The sequence below is a fragment of the Capsicum annuum genome, chromosome 1, assembly GCF_002878395.1.
Source record: "Capsicum annuum cultivar UCD-10X-F1 chromosome 1, UCD10Xv1.1, whole genome shotgun sequence".
Classification (NCBI taxonomy): Eukaryota; Viridiplantae; Streptophyta; class Magnoliopsida; order Solanales; family Solanaceae; genus Capsicum; species Capsicum annuum.
The window spans coordinates 55,358,492-55,374,202 of NC_061111.1; the positions used below are offsets into that span (position 1 = coordinate 55,358,492).

At 33.9% G+C, this 15,711-nt stretch overlaps 1 protein-coding gene across 1 annotated transcript; it reads right to left on the bottom strand.

The window, feature by feature from the left end:
* Positions 1-3,690: 3,690 nt before the first annotated feature.
* On the bottom strand, positions 3,691-14,300 carry LOC107875488 (COP9 signalosome complex subunit 2). Its single transcript, XM_016722228.2, has 12 exons — positions 14,126-14,300; positions 13,927-14,019; positions 13,104-13,182; positions 12,349-12,589; positions 12,174-12,248; positions 11,955-12,089; positions 7,530-7,717; positions 5,079-5,147; positions 4,877-4,967; positions 4,637-4,771; positions 4,000-4,112; positions 3,691-3,907 (listed from the first exon to the last, which is right to left on the bottom strand). Exons 1-12 carry the CDS (start codon positions 14,133-14,135, stop codon positions 3,817-3,819), a joined length of 1,320 nt encoding a protein of 439 aa, XP_016577714.2. The 5' UTR covers positions 14,136-14,300; the 3' UTR covers positions 3,691-3,816.
* Positions 14,301-15,711: the final 1,411 nt, after the last annotated feature.

Genomic DNA, 15,711 nt, shown 5'->3' on the forward strand with positions numbered 1-15,711 from the left:
TTACAATTATGATAGTCGTGTGGTCTTACCTCACTAGATTCACCTTTTGTTATAAAGCATATGTTGGCTGCTTCTATTTTTTCTTTAGTTTCATCTTCATCACTCCAAGCTCCCAAATTTTGATTCTTTCTAAACGATCTTCTTCTTAATTCTAGACAGTTCTACTTGAAGTGGCCAGACCTTCCATAGTGATAACAATGATCATGGGTTCTAGTGGAATCGTTATTTTTGGCTTCTTGGGATCTTTGTTGTCTTTGTCTTGTGATCTGCCTTACTCTATGATTTATGAGAGACATTACTTTGTTATTGGCTTCTTCCGAAATGTCCTTTTCTTCAGTTGGTGTGGCATTGTAGGCTACTGGTCTTTTCTTTTCCTTCTTGTGGTACCTATTGATATAATTTCATTCATATGCAATGAGATTACCTCGTAGTTCGTCATATGTCATGTTGTAAAGATCTCCATCTTCCAGAATGGCAGCCTTGGTTTCCCAAGCTTTTGGGAGACTTCTGAGCAGCTTTTGGATTTGCAGTCTATGTGGATAGATTATCCCCAATGATTTCAGCTTGCATACGATTTTTCTGAATTTGGCAAACATTGTTTCAATGTTTTCATTTTTCTCTATTTTGAACAACTTGTATTCATTGGCTAGGGCTACAATCTTTGACTTTTTTACTTTGGTGGTTCCTTCATAGGTTACCTCTAATTTGTCCCACATGTCTTTTGCAGTCTCGTAGATTGATATCTTGTTGTATTCTTCTCTACTAACTGCACAAAGAAATAAACTTATAGCTCGTGTATTAGTTTGGATTACCTATTATTATTCTTTGGTGACCTCGAAGCTTTCAAGGTCTTCTTTATCAGTACTGGTCGATTCTTTGTCTTTGTCTTTGTCTTTTTGCTTCTCCTTGAGTCCTGAATTGACTTTGGTCCCTTCTTAATGACAATCCAGTCTTGAAAGTCATTTGATTGGATAAAGATTCTGAATCTATTCTTCCAATAAGAGTAGTGTTGTCTATTAAAGTATGGTGGTCTTATGGAGGAATGAGTATCTTGAAGAATAGCACAGAATATTTGATAGTTTGTCATTTGATCTTTGCTCAGTACGATTAAGCAACACTGTTGGTGAGACCTGCTCTGATACCAATTGAAATTCAAGAGGGGGGGAGTGAATTGAAAATTTTCTGTGAGTCGACTACTGACTCTTCATAGTCGACTTATCTGCAAATCAGTACACTTCACAAAACAGATTAGATTTAAATAAATGAGCAAGTAAATAATCAACTTTAAAGTAAAGACACGAAGATTTATCCTAGTTCAGAACACCAATGTAGTGCCTACTTCCAGTTTCCTTGGGTTTCAACGTTTCCTTAGATCTTTCAAAGTCGAGCTTGAGTACAATGATGAGAAACAAGTTTTGAATACTTAGTTTGTTCTCCAGATCTCGTGACATAACTTCATTTTGTACTACAAAGTTGACTCGATCCTATTCTTTATATAACTAATGTAAACTAAGAAGTACAAAGCTTTGTGAGACTAAGATTGAGACACTTTTAGATTCTTCCTTAAAGTTGTGTAAGTGTTTCGATCTTCAGTCCTCTCTTTATATTCTTCAGCTGCTTTTCTTCGTAGGAAAACCCAAGAGATTTCATCCCAATCAAGGATTTGAATTGATTTCTTGATTGATGAATGTTACCGTCTAGTATGTCCATATAAGATATATCAATACACGGTACTTTATACACGTCCATATCAGATACGTCCGTGATCTTCTTTCCTTTTGCTCCTATGGTGATTGATGCTCTTTTCCCAAATTTTGCTCTGATCAGGCTGCTGTTAGATGCTTGCTTTCCTTTATGAGATTTTCTTGGAAATCTTGAATTGATTCCGTAAGATTGATATTGTTCCAAGTTTAGCATCGGTCATCATGCTGTTGGATGCTTGCTTTCTTTTGTAAGATATTATTAGATATCTTGAGTTGATTTCTTAGAGATTCTAGAATCTCTTCTGCATCTTTGGTGCAGGGGCGGATCTACAGGGGGTTCACGGGTGGCATGGCACCCGCAAACTTCGATCGAAAAACTGTGTGTATATATATATATATATACACATTGAATAAAATCGGTATATTATTTAAATGCCACCCGGTGCAGCAGTTGAGGAAGTAGTGTCAGTGGCAAACGCGCTAAAATTTCACGTAGTATACCAGAGTTCAAATCCAGACGCCATCAGTATTTTGTTACTTTTTGTTCGTTATTCTATTTTCTATAAGTTTTTTTCTCTTGACTTAATCTTTGTTTGACTCCTTTTTTGGGTAATTTTTGTTTAAGAATTTTTAAGTGTAGAACATAATTGAAGATTCCTTATTCCTTCAAATTTATAGTTAATCTCTCCCTCATAAATCATAATAATGATGCTTGGCTTGATGTTATAATTTCTTAACAATAGAATTGGGAATATCCATTGAATGTTGGCAACTATTTTGTACTTTCACGCTGACTGATAAGTTGAATTTAACTCTTGTTTACACAATTTATAGTAATAACAACAATAACGAAAACAAACCAAGTGTAATCCCACATAGTGGAGTCTGGGGAGGGTAAAATGTATGCAGTGCATACACTATCTCCGGAGAAGTAGAAAGGTTGTTTTCGATAGTATTTATAATAATAATCACATTTTTATAATATGATCTATTTGTCTATACAAATTGAAAAGACAAATAATCAAATCGAAACCCAAAGTCTATAAAATCGACAAATTTTTTGTCTTATTTGGGGCAGTGTAAATAGCAAAATGTACAGCAAAAAATTAACTGATTTCCAACTGAATTCGTAAAATTAGGTTCTTCGATAATGTTTCAATGAAATTTTCCTTCAAAAATCTTACTAACAAGCCGAATTCCAGTGGGACACCCATAAAAATTATCTTTTTTGAGTAGTAGCTTTAGCATTAAAAGTGACATAGCACCCACAACCTCGAAATCCTAGATCCGCCTCTTTATGTGTGTGTTGGGCCGTGCAAAGCATGAACATTCGTATCTAGTGTCAAAAATAAGTTACAGCAGGGCGCACATTAAGCTGCGCACATTAAGCTTAACTTGTGCCGAGAGAGAGCATAGAGACCTAGACCCTTAGTACTATTAATTACAACATATGCGTGTATAAAGACTTTATCAGGAAAGAAAACCAAAAAAGTCCGAGATTGAAAAAACCAAATTTTATTGATTTAGTTTAATTTGGTTTATAGATTCAAAAACCCAACACAAACAATTTGATTTAATATTAAAAAAGTCCAAACCAACCCGACCATGCACATCCCCCCTACCGTCCCATATAGCATAATTTGTTACGTTCAATCCATACTGCTTAACCTTCTTTTTAATAGTTTACGGTTAGTTGTTTAATCTTATTTCTTCAAATTCTTCATAACCGTTCAACATCTTTATGCGCACAAAAATTAGAAAAGCAATAAATGGTGATGAAACCGAGTAATATCATAAAACTATTAATTTGTGGCACTATATACAGTTTTAAATATCATATAACTTTAGGTAAAAATACATAAAGTTAAATTTACGAGAAAAATATTAATTTTAGTTTATTTCTGCATTAGTTTATAGACAGATTATTTCGACCCATCCCACACCCGCATAGAGAGAGAACTTCAAAGCTTAGACTCCACTTGCAAACTTTTTCAACCAAATTTAGTTTATCCTTGGAAATAAAGAGCAAAATGTACAAGGCAGACAGAAATTACTACTAGAAACAAATGTGCAAAACTAAAACTAATGAAACAAGCGTAGGTTTACATAAACCTCAACACACTTTGTTGCCAACGGTTTGGTAGAGAGACCTTAGTTGTGTGTTCCATTTATCTATAGCAGTGTACTTCTTCATCCCTTTTGATCTGAGCGCACAAAAATGTCATGTAACAAAGTTAGTACATAATATTAGGTAGCGTTAAGCAAAAGCAATGGCCGGTCGAGGATATTAGTTCACCTGTCGCCACACTCTAGCAGTCCGTTAACTTGATCAATGTGACCATCAATCCGGTTATCCAAGATAAGTGAAACCAACAAGTCCTCAACATCTTTTTCCGGAACATTCAGCTCCTGTACGTAAAGTAACATGAGAATACTAACTAGGAGTGCATTGCATTTTATCAAGTTACTAACAGAATTTTGTGATAAACAATGAGTGTCCACTTGACCATGTTTTATAAGAGTTGACATTGGGCTGAGGGTCCATGGGAGACAGCCTTCTACCTTCACAAGGGGTGGGGTGGGGTGGGGTGGGGTGGGGGGATAAGGCTGCATACAACCCTCTCCAGAACCCCCTAATGGGATTACATCGGGTGGGTTGTTTCACCGTTGTAATGAGTGTTCATTGTTTTTTTTATCACTCTCAAGGAAACTGTAGCAAGTATGCATGTATCTTCCAAATATGACCATGTTATCTTATAAAGTAGTGTGAGCTGATAAATTTGATCCACTCACTCTCTGCCCCCCTCAAATTAGAATTAAGAAACGTGAAGTGGCAATGAATACACAGGGAGAATAGGAGATAATGGTCAATCACAGAAAAAAAATGAAAGGGGAAAAGCTGTAAGATTCCCAAGAAAGAAAGACTGACTCACCTTGGATATGAAAGGAATCCGGATTCTTGTGTAAGGCTTGATGAGCTTCAATAAAACCTGGGTTCTGACCTTCCTTAAAAGATCTTCAATGTAATTCCGAATGAAGGGATCATCCATTATTGTCCGTCTATTACTCTGTTTAAGATTTCGAGAAAAGAACGTTCAAAATGATAAAGAAGAAACTAACTACAAACTTTAGGACCACCATGTAAAATATTGAAATTTACAGAATGGCTGTACCTTAAGAATTTTCTCAAACTCCAAGATCTCATTTCGTTGATATGCTGCGATAAGGTTTGTCATTGCCAATATCTCAGGGTCATTTTTGTAACTGAAAAGTATAAACAATCATGTACAGACTCAATGCAGCTCTAGTCCAGGCATAAGAATAACAAATTGCTGATGTTGAATCTTGCAGACAAAAACTTCTGAGTGTACTTACGGTTTAGCTTCTTGGCCATCAAAAGGGTTAACTTCAGATTCCATCAGCATATTCGCCAGGACCAAGTACCTGTTAAGTCAAAGGAACCAAACATAATGCAACATTAAGAAAAGCAGAGTTTGCAATGGTCAAGATAGAAATGGAATACACATACAATCCTCTAATGGAAGGTGAATGCTCGTAACAATCACCTAGTACCAAATTACAGCAATTGACATGCAACAACTTAAACTACATTTACGTGCAAGTAACAAAACTAAGGTTCCTACACATGCAAAGCATCCCTTCGGCGAAATGTAGAGAGAACCACAACTTGACATACATCAAGAAATGGATTTGAAGTGTAAAAGTTGGAAGAAACCACACAAAAGAGTGCAGAAATCTGGTTTTAGTGACCAAAAGCATGCCGTCACATTGATTATTTCACACACACACCACATAACAAGTAGAGAACACAGGCTCTGAACATGGAAACGTTAAACGAGGACTCAAAAAGAGCCTTCAAATTAAGAACAATGCCCCAAATGCAGCATAACCTCAAACTCTAACACCATAATATGTTTCACACCATATTAAACAGCACCTCCTCTCCACAAAAGCAACTTCGCAGTAAAGTGTTTGGCAACTTCAACACTTGGACTGGCCTACATGAAAACGCGAAATCTGCCACCTTCACCTTCACGACCTCCAATTTATGAAGCCAATAATGCACCCCTTACCAAGAGAAACAGAAAATTTGTCTCACGCCCTATCACCTATACCAGTGGCCAAGCAATATATAATGAATCAGATTAAAATGTAATCATCCCTCCATGCTAGAAAGCATGTCTTATTTTCACCATAGCTTTATTCAGTCTTTATTCAACCATTAAAAAGGCACACTAAAGGAAGTACCAGAAATTGGTACTTGACAGAACAGTAGTCAATTTTCTCCAAATAGTGGCCAGATGTCCTTGACATAACTAAATGTTGTGTGCATTAGCATGTTGCATTGAACTCATTAATGAACTTCCTTAAATTCTAGTACTAAACTACTATCTAAACGTGTCAGAGTGGACAGATACTCCTGACATAAACTAAATGTTGTGTTCGTTTGCATGTTCCATTGAATTTTTTAATGAACTTCCTTAAATTCTAGTAGTAAACTACTATCTAAAAGTGTCATGTACAATTGCATGCTTGCACTGAGTTCATTAATTTACTTAAATTCTTGTGCTAAAGTACTATCTAATGTCTTTATGTCTTTAAATAAATGATTTTGATATTGATTGAGGCATCATTAGATAGTTATGATCCCCAATGTCACACCCTAATGAAGGCATAGTATTACATCACAATTAAATATAGAAAAGAGTTCCAATAGCTCAATTTGGTACATAGATGTTCATATCCCCAGATGTACTGGAAGTCTACAGCCTCTATTTAGATCACATACATATCCTCTGCGTGAACTGCTACATATTTCACAAAATCAACATCATGAGGTACACTGCCAATTCAGAATAAGAAGCTACAATCTTGAGGTGCAAAGGAATGGAAACATTTGACACTCTTTTGGTTGGCTTGATGATAAGAATGGTAGGGAAGAGAGTAAAGGTGAGTGGTGAAAACTATTTCCTTCACTTGGTTAGGAAATAAAAAAGAAGTAGAGGTCTACAACCTTTCCAACCAGAGAACAATGGAAGAGAAAAGATCCATGTAGGAAATAGTGTAAGCTGAGATTAGCACTTAGTCTTGTTCACACTTAGATTAGTTCAATATTTGCAAGGAGTAAAAATAATATTGTTGGGTATTTGTATGTCAGTAGAAAATGAGGATACCTTCAAAGGTTAGAGACCAAATTTATTTATGTTCACAAAAGATGGGTCTAATTGGAGAAAAATGGACAGTGAAAATTCATATGACCAAGCCCAACTAGCTTGGAATTGAGGCTTAGTAGTTGTTTGTTGTCCCATGTTTAGCAAACTACCAGAGGTCAATGTTAAAACATCACAGTGAAAGTAAGATCAGTGATTTCCCCTTCCGCTAATGCACTCCTCTCCCCTTTGTTGCACCAAACATAGTGGCAAGAAATGTGAGAAGTGGTTCAACAACAATGATACAAGTTTCTAAAACATACGGTAAAACATTCCGTTTACAAAGCCATAAACTCCAGGTCCAGCACACTATAAAAGTAATTGTTAGTGATTTAAGTGCAAACTAGAGTCTCAGACGCTTGAACACGTAGTTAATGGTCAGTTTAAAACTTCCTTTTGATTTTTGACAAGAACCTATTGAATAAACTTTGCTATTGCTTCAATCGAAGTACAGTTATTTTTGTTAAATTATCATTATTTCAAAACAAACTACTTGTATCCTTAGCAAGAAGAAAGTGGAAATACCAAAGGAAGCAAATAAACGCACACACAACCCACACATATGAAGCACACACATGATGAACTGCTCACCTACTTAAGACACTGGATACGCCTATGATTCCCAGCTTCATCATAGTTCTTGAAAGCTTCAAAGAAGTCTGTAGCTGCCTCGGCCCATGTTCTCTCTGCCATATGCATTTTACCTCCGCATTCACGAACAATTCCCATTATTCTTGGATGAGGAATTGCGGACTTGACTGAAAGTGCTTTGTTGTAAAGTTCCTGAATTATATTTATCATGAATTAGGGATTGAGAACAGCAGCTTATCATTTCATGCTATGCTGCTTAGAACCTCCAAAAAGAAAACGACAAATGCACGTCAGATCCGCCAAAAGTTGTGCATTTTTGAGGATCCAATATGATGTGGTGGCATTTTGGAGGAGCCAAACACCAAGCAACATATACTATAATGACATGTCAAGCAAGTTCTAAACGAAGTACACCTTTGAGATGTAATACTACGGCATAGATGTTTTCAAGATGTTAATGCAAGAATAAATATCAGAAAGTTCTACTATTGCTTAAATGTGTTGTGGATGCGTGGAAGCTATGGATGCCTAGAAGTCAATTAATTAAGTATTTGTTTATATTTTAGGTAGCTTTATTTATTATTCTAGGATTTTTTTTTTTCATGTTTTGTTGGAGGTATTAGTTAGACAAGGGATTATTTATTCCACCATTTATGCCTTAGGGGTGGTTTGGTGTGACGTATAAGTTATAATAGTCCCGGAATAAAATGTAGGATTATTTTATCACATGTTTGGCTGGAAGTATTAGTTAGTCAATGGATTACTTACAACAACATACCCAATGTATTCCCACATAGTCAAGGGATTATTTATCCCACCATTTATGCTATAGTGATGGGATAATATCCCATTCATATGGTGGAATAACTAATTCCAAAATTAATTATCCCGGGATAACTTGTTTCCAACCAAACGACCCCATAGTGATGGGATAAGTTATCCCATACATATCGTGGGATAACCAATCCCGAAATGAATTATCCCGGGATAACTTGTTCCCAACCAATGACCTCTTAAAGTTCACTGGCAAGACTCCAATCTCTTGCCATTTGTGAAAATACTGTGCACGTTTTATTCCTCTAAACCCCATTTAAATTAGGAGTTTTATTACAGAAAATAGAAAGCTTATGAAACTAGGAAACATGACACTCTAATCTAGAATAATAAATAAAACTACTTAAAATATAATAAATACTTAACTAATTGACTTCTAGGCATCAACAACACATTGGATAAAAAGTTCTATTGCTTAAATGTGTTGTGGATGCGTGGAAGCTATGAATGTCTAGAAGTCAATTAATTAAGTATTTATTTATATTTTAAGTAGCTTTATTTATTATTTTAGGATTAACTTTTTTCATGTTTGGTTAGACGTATTAGTTAGTCAAGGAATTATTTATCCCACCATTTACGTCTTAGTGATGGGATAAGTTATCTCATATATATGGTAAGATAATTAATCCCGGAATTAATTTAATTAACACAGGATGACTTATTCCCAACCAAACGACCCCTAAACCAAATGACCACTTAGGGGTCGTTTGGTTGGGAAATTGTTATCCCAGGATTAGTTATCCTGCGATTACTCGAGATAACTTATCCCATCATGTATATGGGATAAGTTATCCCATCACTATGGGAAAAATGGTGGGATAAGTTAACCCACCATGGATTAATCCCTCCAACCAAACAAGGAATTTAAGTGATCTTTTATTTTATCTCGGGATAACTTATCCCTTGGATTACTTATACCTCACACCAAACGATCCCTTAGGAGTCGTTTAGTAGAGTGTATAAGAATAATGCAAAATACGGTGTGTTAGTAATGCTTGTAATAGTAATGTTTGTGTTAGCTATGCTTGCATTAGTTATGTTTGTGTTTTTCTTATGCAGTGTTTGGTTTGATGTATTAAAAATAATATGAATTGAATAATTTCTTCAAAAAAAAATTTTTGTTTTTACAAAAATATCCTCCATATATATGTTAGAAAGAATGTGAAATTTTTTTTGAGGGATAATAGTTTCTTTAATCATGTTAATGCATGTATTGGATCCATTGCATTGCTAACACCATAGATTTTGAGGTATTAGTAATACACAAAAGAGTGTATAACTAATGCTTGCATTAGTTATACATAGGGTGCAAAAGTATACCAAACAAGGTATTAGTAATACACATTAAACTAATACATGCATTAGTTTTCTAATACACTCTACCAAACGACCCCTTAGAGTTCAATGGCGAGACTCCAATCTCTTGCCATTTGCTAAAATACTGTGTTATGTTTTATTCCTCAAATCCCCTTTAAATTAGGAGTCTTATTTCAGCAAATAGAAAGCTTAAACTAGGCAACATAAAACTGCAGCCTAGAATAATAAATAAAGCTACTTAAAATATATATAAATACTTAAGTATTTATTTATATTTTAAGTAGTTTTATTTATTATTCTAGTATAAAGTTTTATGTTTCCTAGCTTCACAAGGATTAAGCTTTCTATTTGTTGTAATAAGACTCCTAATTTAAAGGGGTTTAAGAAATAAAACGTACACAGTATTCCAGCAAATGGCAAAAGATTAAAGTCTCAACATGAACTCTAAGGGGTCGTTTATCAGATCCTCATACTTAATTTTTTTATACGTGCAAGTGGAAAATCAAGTTGCTACTAATTCACTAAAATAATATATATCACTAGAATTGTGAAAGGTCGTCGTAACACTACAAAATCCAAATACAATGTAGCATGTATATATATCAAAAGTGCATCTACGAAAATGAAAGTCAGATGGGGCTTAAACCTCCTAACGTCAAAACCTAAAATTTAAGACCTTAGAGAAGTTGTGAGTTGTTGTTTCGAAGTTAGGAGTATTAAACCTTATCGGACATTTTTTAGAAATACACTTTCAGGATATATACATGTGTTACACTGTATTTGAACTTTTGCATTGTTAGAACAACTTTTCCCGATTCTAGTTCTACTATATTATTCTGGTGAATCTATACCAACTTGATTATCCACCTGTATATAAAAAGAAATTACATAAATGTGGCGATCCGCCAAATAAATTAAATAATAAATAAAGACTATATAAGTATACTTTATTTAGTGAAAACTTAAACTGAAAGAATAATGAAGTAGGGTAAAGACTAACTTCATTAAAAGGATTTTATCATGTCCTGTCTTCCTGCAACACCATCTCAAGCAAAGCATTGTTTAGATTTCATATTTTGGAATCACGACAATTGTGGTAATATTCATCTCAGTGATGAAATCAATCATGTTGCCATGTTTTGCGTTCAATGTTTGTACTCAACCTAATGAATAGCCTATGCTATTACGTTGCCTGTTAACTTTCTCCAAAGATTGTCATTTGTTATTTTTTTTAAATCAAGGCATAATTTCAATAATACAAGGGGAAAACTCATGTATACAAGTAGTATACCAAAAAAAAAAAAAAAAGAAGAAACCTACAAAATAAATTGTTCTCTACAATGGACATCCATTCATTCATCCACACAAATGGGAATCTCATAAGCAAGGTCTCATGCCTTGAGTTTTCTCTTACATATTCTAAAAGCCCAACTGAAAACGTGCCCTCCATCGTCCATGGTCCAAACCATATCTAAATCACCCACCATAACCTTTAAGTAAACCAACAATGTCGTAGAAGGTTATCCACATTCTCGCAAGAATCTCGAATTTCTACGGATGGAGTTTGTTTGTTGAGCATGTCAAACAAGTGTGCAATTACCAATCTTGAAGACTTCTCTCAAGGTGTTACAACCCCACACCACCTGCGTCCCCAAGAATAAACCCTATTCCCACCACCCACCACCTTGAAAGTTATGTTACCATCAAAGTCCTCCGACCTCCCAAGATATTTCTCCAAAGCCGGCACCTAAAAGGAGCAGAAATGTTTGGATTTTTAAAAGTTTTTGTCATGGCAAAACTACTCTCCTTTTAGTACAACATAGTTTCATTATTATGTATAATTATTTGTCTTAATGGAAGTATTGGCGCCACGATGAGAGTTGATGTCATGTAATCAGAAGGTCACGGTTGGAAACAACCTCTTACTATTGGAGGAATTTAATAGATTCTCACCATTTTCAGGAAAAGAAAGAAGAATCAAAGAAAACTATGTGAGACTAGAATCTTCCAAAGAGTCTCAATCACTACCTTAAAAATGTACTCTTAACTTGTGTGTGGTGCTTTTGTTTCCAACAAGCGTGAGCTTCTAGGAATAACATGTTATACAAATAAAAGAGACAACAAAAAACCAAGAAGAAACTTAGACGTATAGAAGTAACAGAAATTAACATCTGAATTGATAAAACTGAAGGCAAAAAAAAAAGGCCAAAATGACACCCAACACTACTTAAAAGAGAGTATAGTATCAAATAAATGTGAAGAAAAGGTGTAAACATACCTTCAGTTTTTTGTTGTTTTTTGTGTCTGTGTACATTTGAATCTCAATTGCATATACCTCCAACAATTGTGTTCCTTTCTTTTCATCATCAGTGCCATTATCTTTTTTACAAGATTTGTGGAGCTCTTTCAGAATCTGACAAGGTTGTTTGTCAAGTTAAGTTCATGAAAACCATAGCAAAATAGCAGCAAAAGATGCTAATTTGAGCAAGCAAGATACCTTGCTCATTCTTCCATATTCCCTTATGTCAAACCAAATCTTGCAAAGCTTTAGATTTGTCTTGAACCATAACCTCTAAGAAAGAGGGGATCGTGAGACCTTAGCGAAAGACACATGAACTTCGAGATAAACCTACAAACAGACTCCTATATGTCACAAAGGAATATATCCTAACCTCATTCTTAGCCTCTTCGAGGGCTTTCAGTGTTGTCTGGTAAAACTCTTGCAGAAGGCTGAAGTTCTGACTAGCCGATCCAGAAACAAAATCCATGATACTGTTTATACACTTCTCACTATAGTTCCGTGTCACTGCTGATTTTATGTAGGTAAGCATTTCTCTGTAAGCATCCATCATTTCCTTGTACTTCCCTAGCTTATAGTAAAGCTTAACAGTTTGTTTTAAAGCTTTAAATCCCCTGGAGATGATGATAGTTGATAAAGCAACACAACAGCAAATTGTAGCTCTAAAATTCTTAAAAGCTTTAGGAAACTCATTAGTTCATTAGTTGAAAGCATAAAGCATGAGACCTGGATAAGAGGTTTACATGACTTTGGATGTGTGAACTATAACCAACCTTTTAGCATTACAAACTTTAACTAAAACTACAAATTCTGGATAAAGGCAAATAAGGAAATTTGTAATTCCAATTCAGAGAGGAGGATAAAAAACCATATGCCAAAACATGGAAAAAAGAAAAAGACCAGTTCAAAAATAAAACAAAGAGACTCCATCTTCATCAGTGATTTGAAATTTGTAAAGTCACATACACATAAGAAATGAGAAAGACAGTGGATAGAAGAAAGAGAGGCTAGTGGGATAGGGTAAGTGATTGCGACTTTCAGGTCATATTAATAGTCACAAAAGCTACACAAGCAATAAACTTTTATAAAAGCGCTGAAGACTGCAAATTTATACTTTCAACTCCTTACCACTCTGCCTTATCAGGTTCCATCTGGACTACTTCAGCAAAACCCTCAAGAGCTCCTTTGGGGTCAGCTTCAACCAAACCTATGCATTACATTTGCAGAATATTACTCCCTCTAGTGATGTTTTCAAATAAAGAGGGAGCTATAGTGAACACAAGAGGATCAATACAAATAGAGAGAACATCTCTAGCGAGCAATACCGAAAAATATAAGATGCAAATCATGAAGAAAAGAAACACAACCAGAGGTGTAACTCAGAATGCAGAATGATATGGTGATTTTCATTGAGAATAATCAAATACATTGATACAACCAAGGGATAACCACATCCCAAAAGCTAGCTATTGAGGCGGGAGAGTCCCCCACATCAGCTCTCCATTTAACTGATGTGGGACTCAAGTCCCACACCTTGCAATAGGATCATAACAAACCACGACACTCCACATCCGTCATCCTCGACAGTTGAGTGCTCGACCATTTCTAGCACGGACCGGCACTCCAATAATGGTTTCACCATCCAACGCACGACCAATGTTTTGGAAAGCGAGAAGAGGAAAAAAGCAACGAGGTCTCGCTTCACTGAAGCAAGACGCGTGAATATTTAGTACAAGAAAATAAATAATTTAATTTTGACCGTGAATTCAGACACAGAATCTTTTTAAGTTTGTTAAAATTAAATTCATATTTGAAAACTACTTAAAAAGCACTATAAATCACAATAATTCATAATTCAAGATATTTAAAAGCAACAACAACAACAACAAAATACACGGTGCAACCACACAGGGTGCAACATAAATTGGGGCGCAAGGAGTAATTAATATACCTTTGGAGTAGTAGTATTGATTCTCTATATCAACGTCTTGTTCCTCCTGCTCTTCGTCCGAGTACTCGAATCCGTAATCCTCCATATCCGCATCTGCAACATATATACACAATAAATTCACAAAAATTGCATCAAAGTTATATAATCGAAAATTAACCCAAAAATTATTGAATTTTGATAAGAATTTTGTAGTATTTACCAGAACCCATGGCCGATTTCAGGTGATTGAAAACAAAGCAAAATTGAAGAATTTTGTAGTACTCTAGGGTTTTTTTTTGTTTTTTTTTAGCCCGAGCTGAAATATTAGCTGTTGGTTTCTTCTCTGTTGAACCATTAATATATACCAAAATTTTGGGGTTGTCTGATAAGCAAGACCAAATTAGGATTATAATTTAAATATAATTTTTTTTGTTAATTTACTTAAATTGGGGGTAGGAATTATTTCAAATGGCATGAGATAAGATTAATATCTCAATAGTAAATTTGGAATTATATTTATATTGTGTTTATACCAGCTGCTTGTTCTTCTCTTTTCAACAATTATATAGTAATTTTGGGGTTGTTTTATAAGTAGATTAAATTAGGATTATAATTTATTTTATTAATTTACTTCAATAGGATGTAGGAATTATTTCAAATTGGATGAGATAAGATTGATATCTCAAGATTATATTTGTAACTAAATTTATATTGTATCTAATTGAATAATTTACATTGCCAGTAGAATATAATGAGATATTTTTATAACGTTACCACGTTATAAAAATATTTCACTATATCGATCTAATTTTTCTCTAAAATAATTTTTTCATATCATAATTTTACTTCTCCATAATGACATTCTACCTATAACAATAATAGTGTTTATTATAGTGGTACTGTCTTTGTAAAATTACCCCTCTATAAAAATATATTCAAATATTGTGTAACAATATTTTGTAAAAATATATTATGTAAAAAAAGTAATCAAAATTTGTACGCTACTCATCACCAATGTCATGCACACATTAAATTTCATGCAGAAATTTTTAATTTAAAGGAAAAAATTATACTTAAATAGTGCATATCGATTATTTTATAACTTCACAAAAAAAAAACTATTAATGTTTGTCTTTTTTATATTAATGCTCTTTCAAATTTTGCATGCCTTTGTTTATAAAAGATAAATGATATATGAACGTCAAATATCAATATACATATATAGCAATATCTCTCTATATTAGCCATGAAAATTTTGAATAAATATTATTATTATTATAAACACGTTTGACTGTATTATAAATTTGTAATTAAACATAATGGTAAAAGTTCTCATCTTATCTTGTGTATTAAATAATCTATTTTTGTTTTTCAGATCATTTATGAATTGTTTAGATAATGGTCTAAAATCCTTTTCTTAATAAAGAAATATTATACATAGTTCAAAATTTGGAAAATTATTCAAAATGTCTATGTATTTCAAGAATATCTATATTTAAAATGGATAATTTTGGAAGCTTTTCGTCATGTTTGACTCAATTACATTGATTCTTGTGCGATTTACGATATTATGCTCACCTTTTCTATTTTGATTATTTTGTGATACTGATCTTAAAATAATTACCATTAATGCCAAAACTTATAAAATTTAACCAATCTGCCCTATTTTATGTATTTTAATGGAAATGAAAATGAATTATTTCGAAAAAGTATTTACAAGATAATAATTTAAATGATAGAATATGTAAATCACGTTCAATTATTTATACAATAATTTTTTAAATTAAATATTCAAAGCTTATTCTC

Coding starts and splice junctions, on each gene's coding strand:
- LOC107875488 (XM_016722228.2), bottom strand. Junction 4,772..4,876: donor AGTTTGAGAAAATTCTTAAG/GTACAGCCATTC, acceptor AATCTTAAACAG/AGTAATAGACGGACAATAAT. Junction 3,908..3,999: donor CTGCTAGAGTGTGGCGACAG/GTGAACTAATAT, acceptor TTGTGCGCTCAG/ATCAAAAGGGATGAAGAAGT.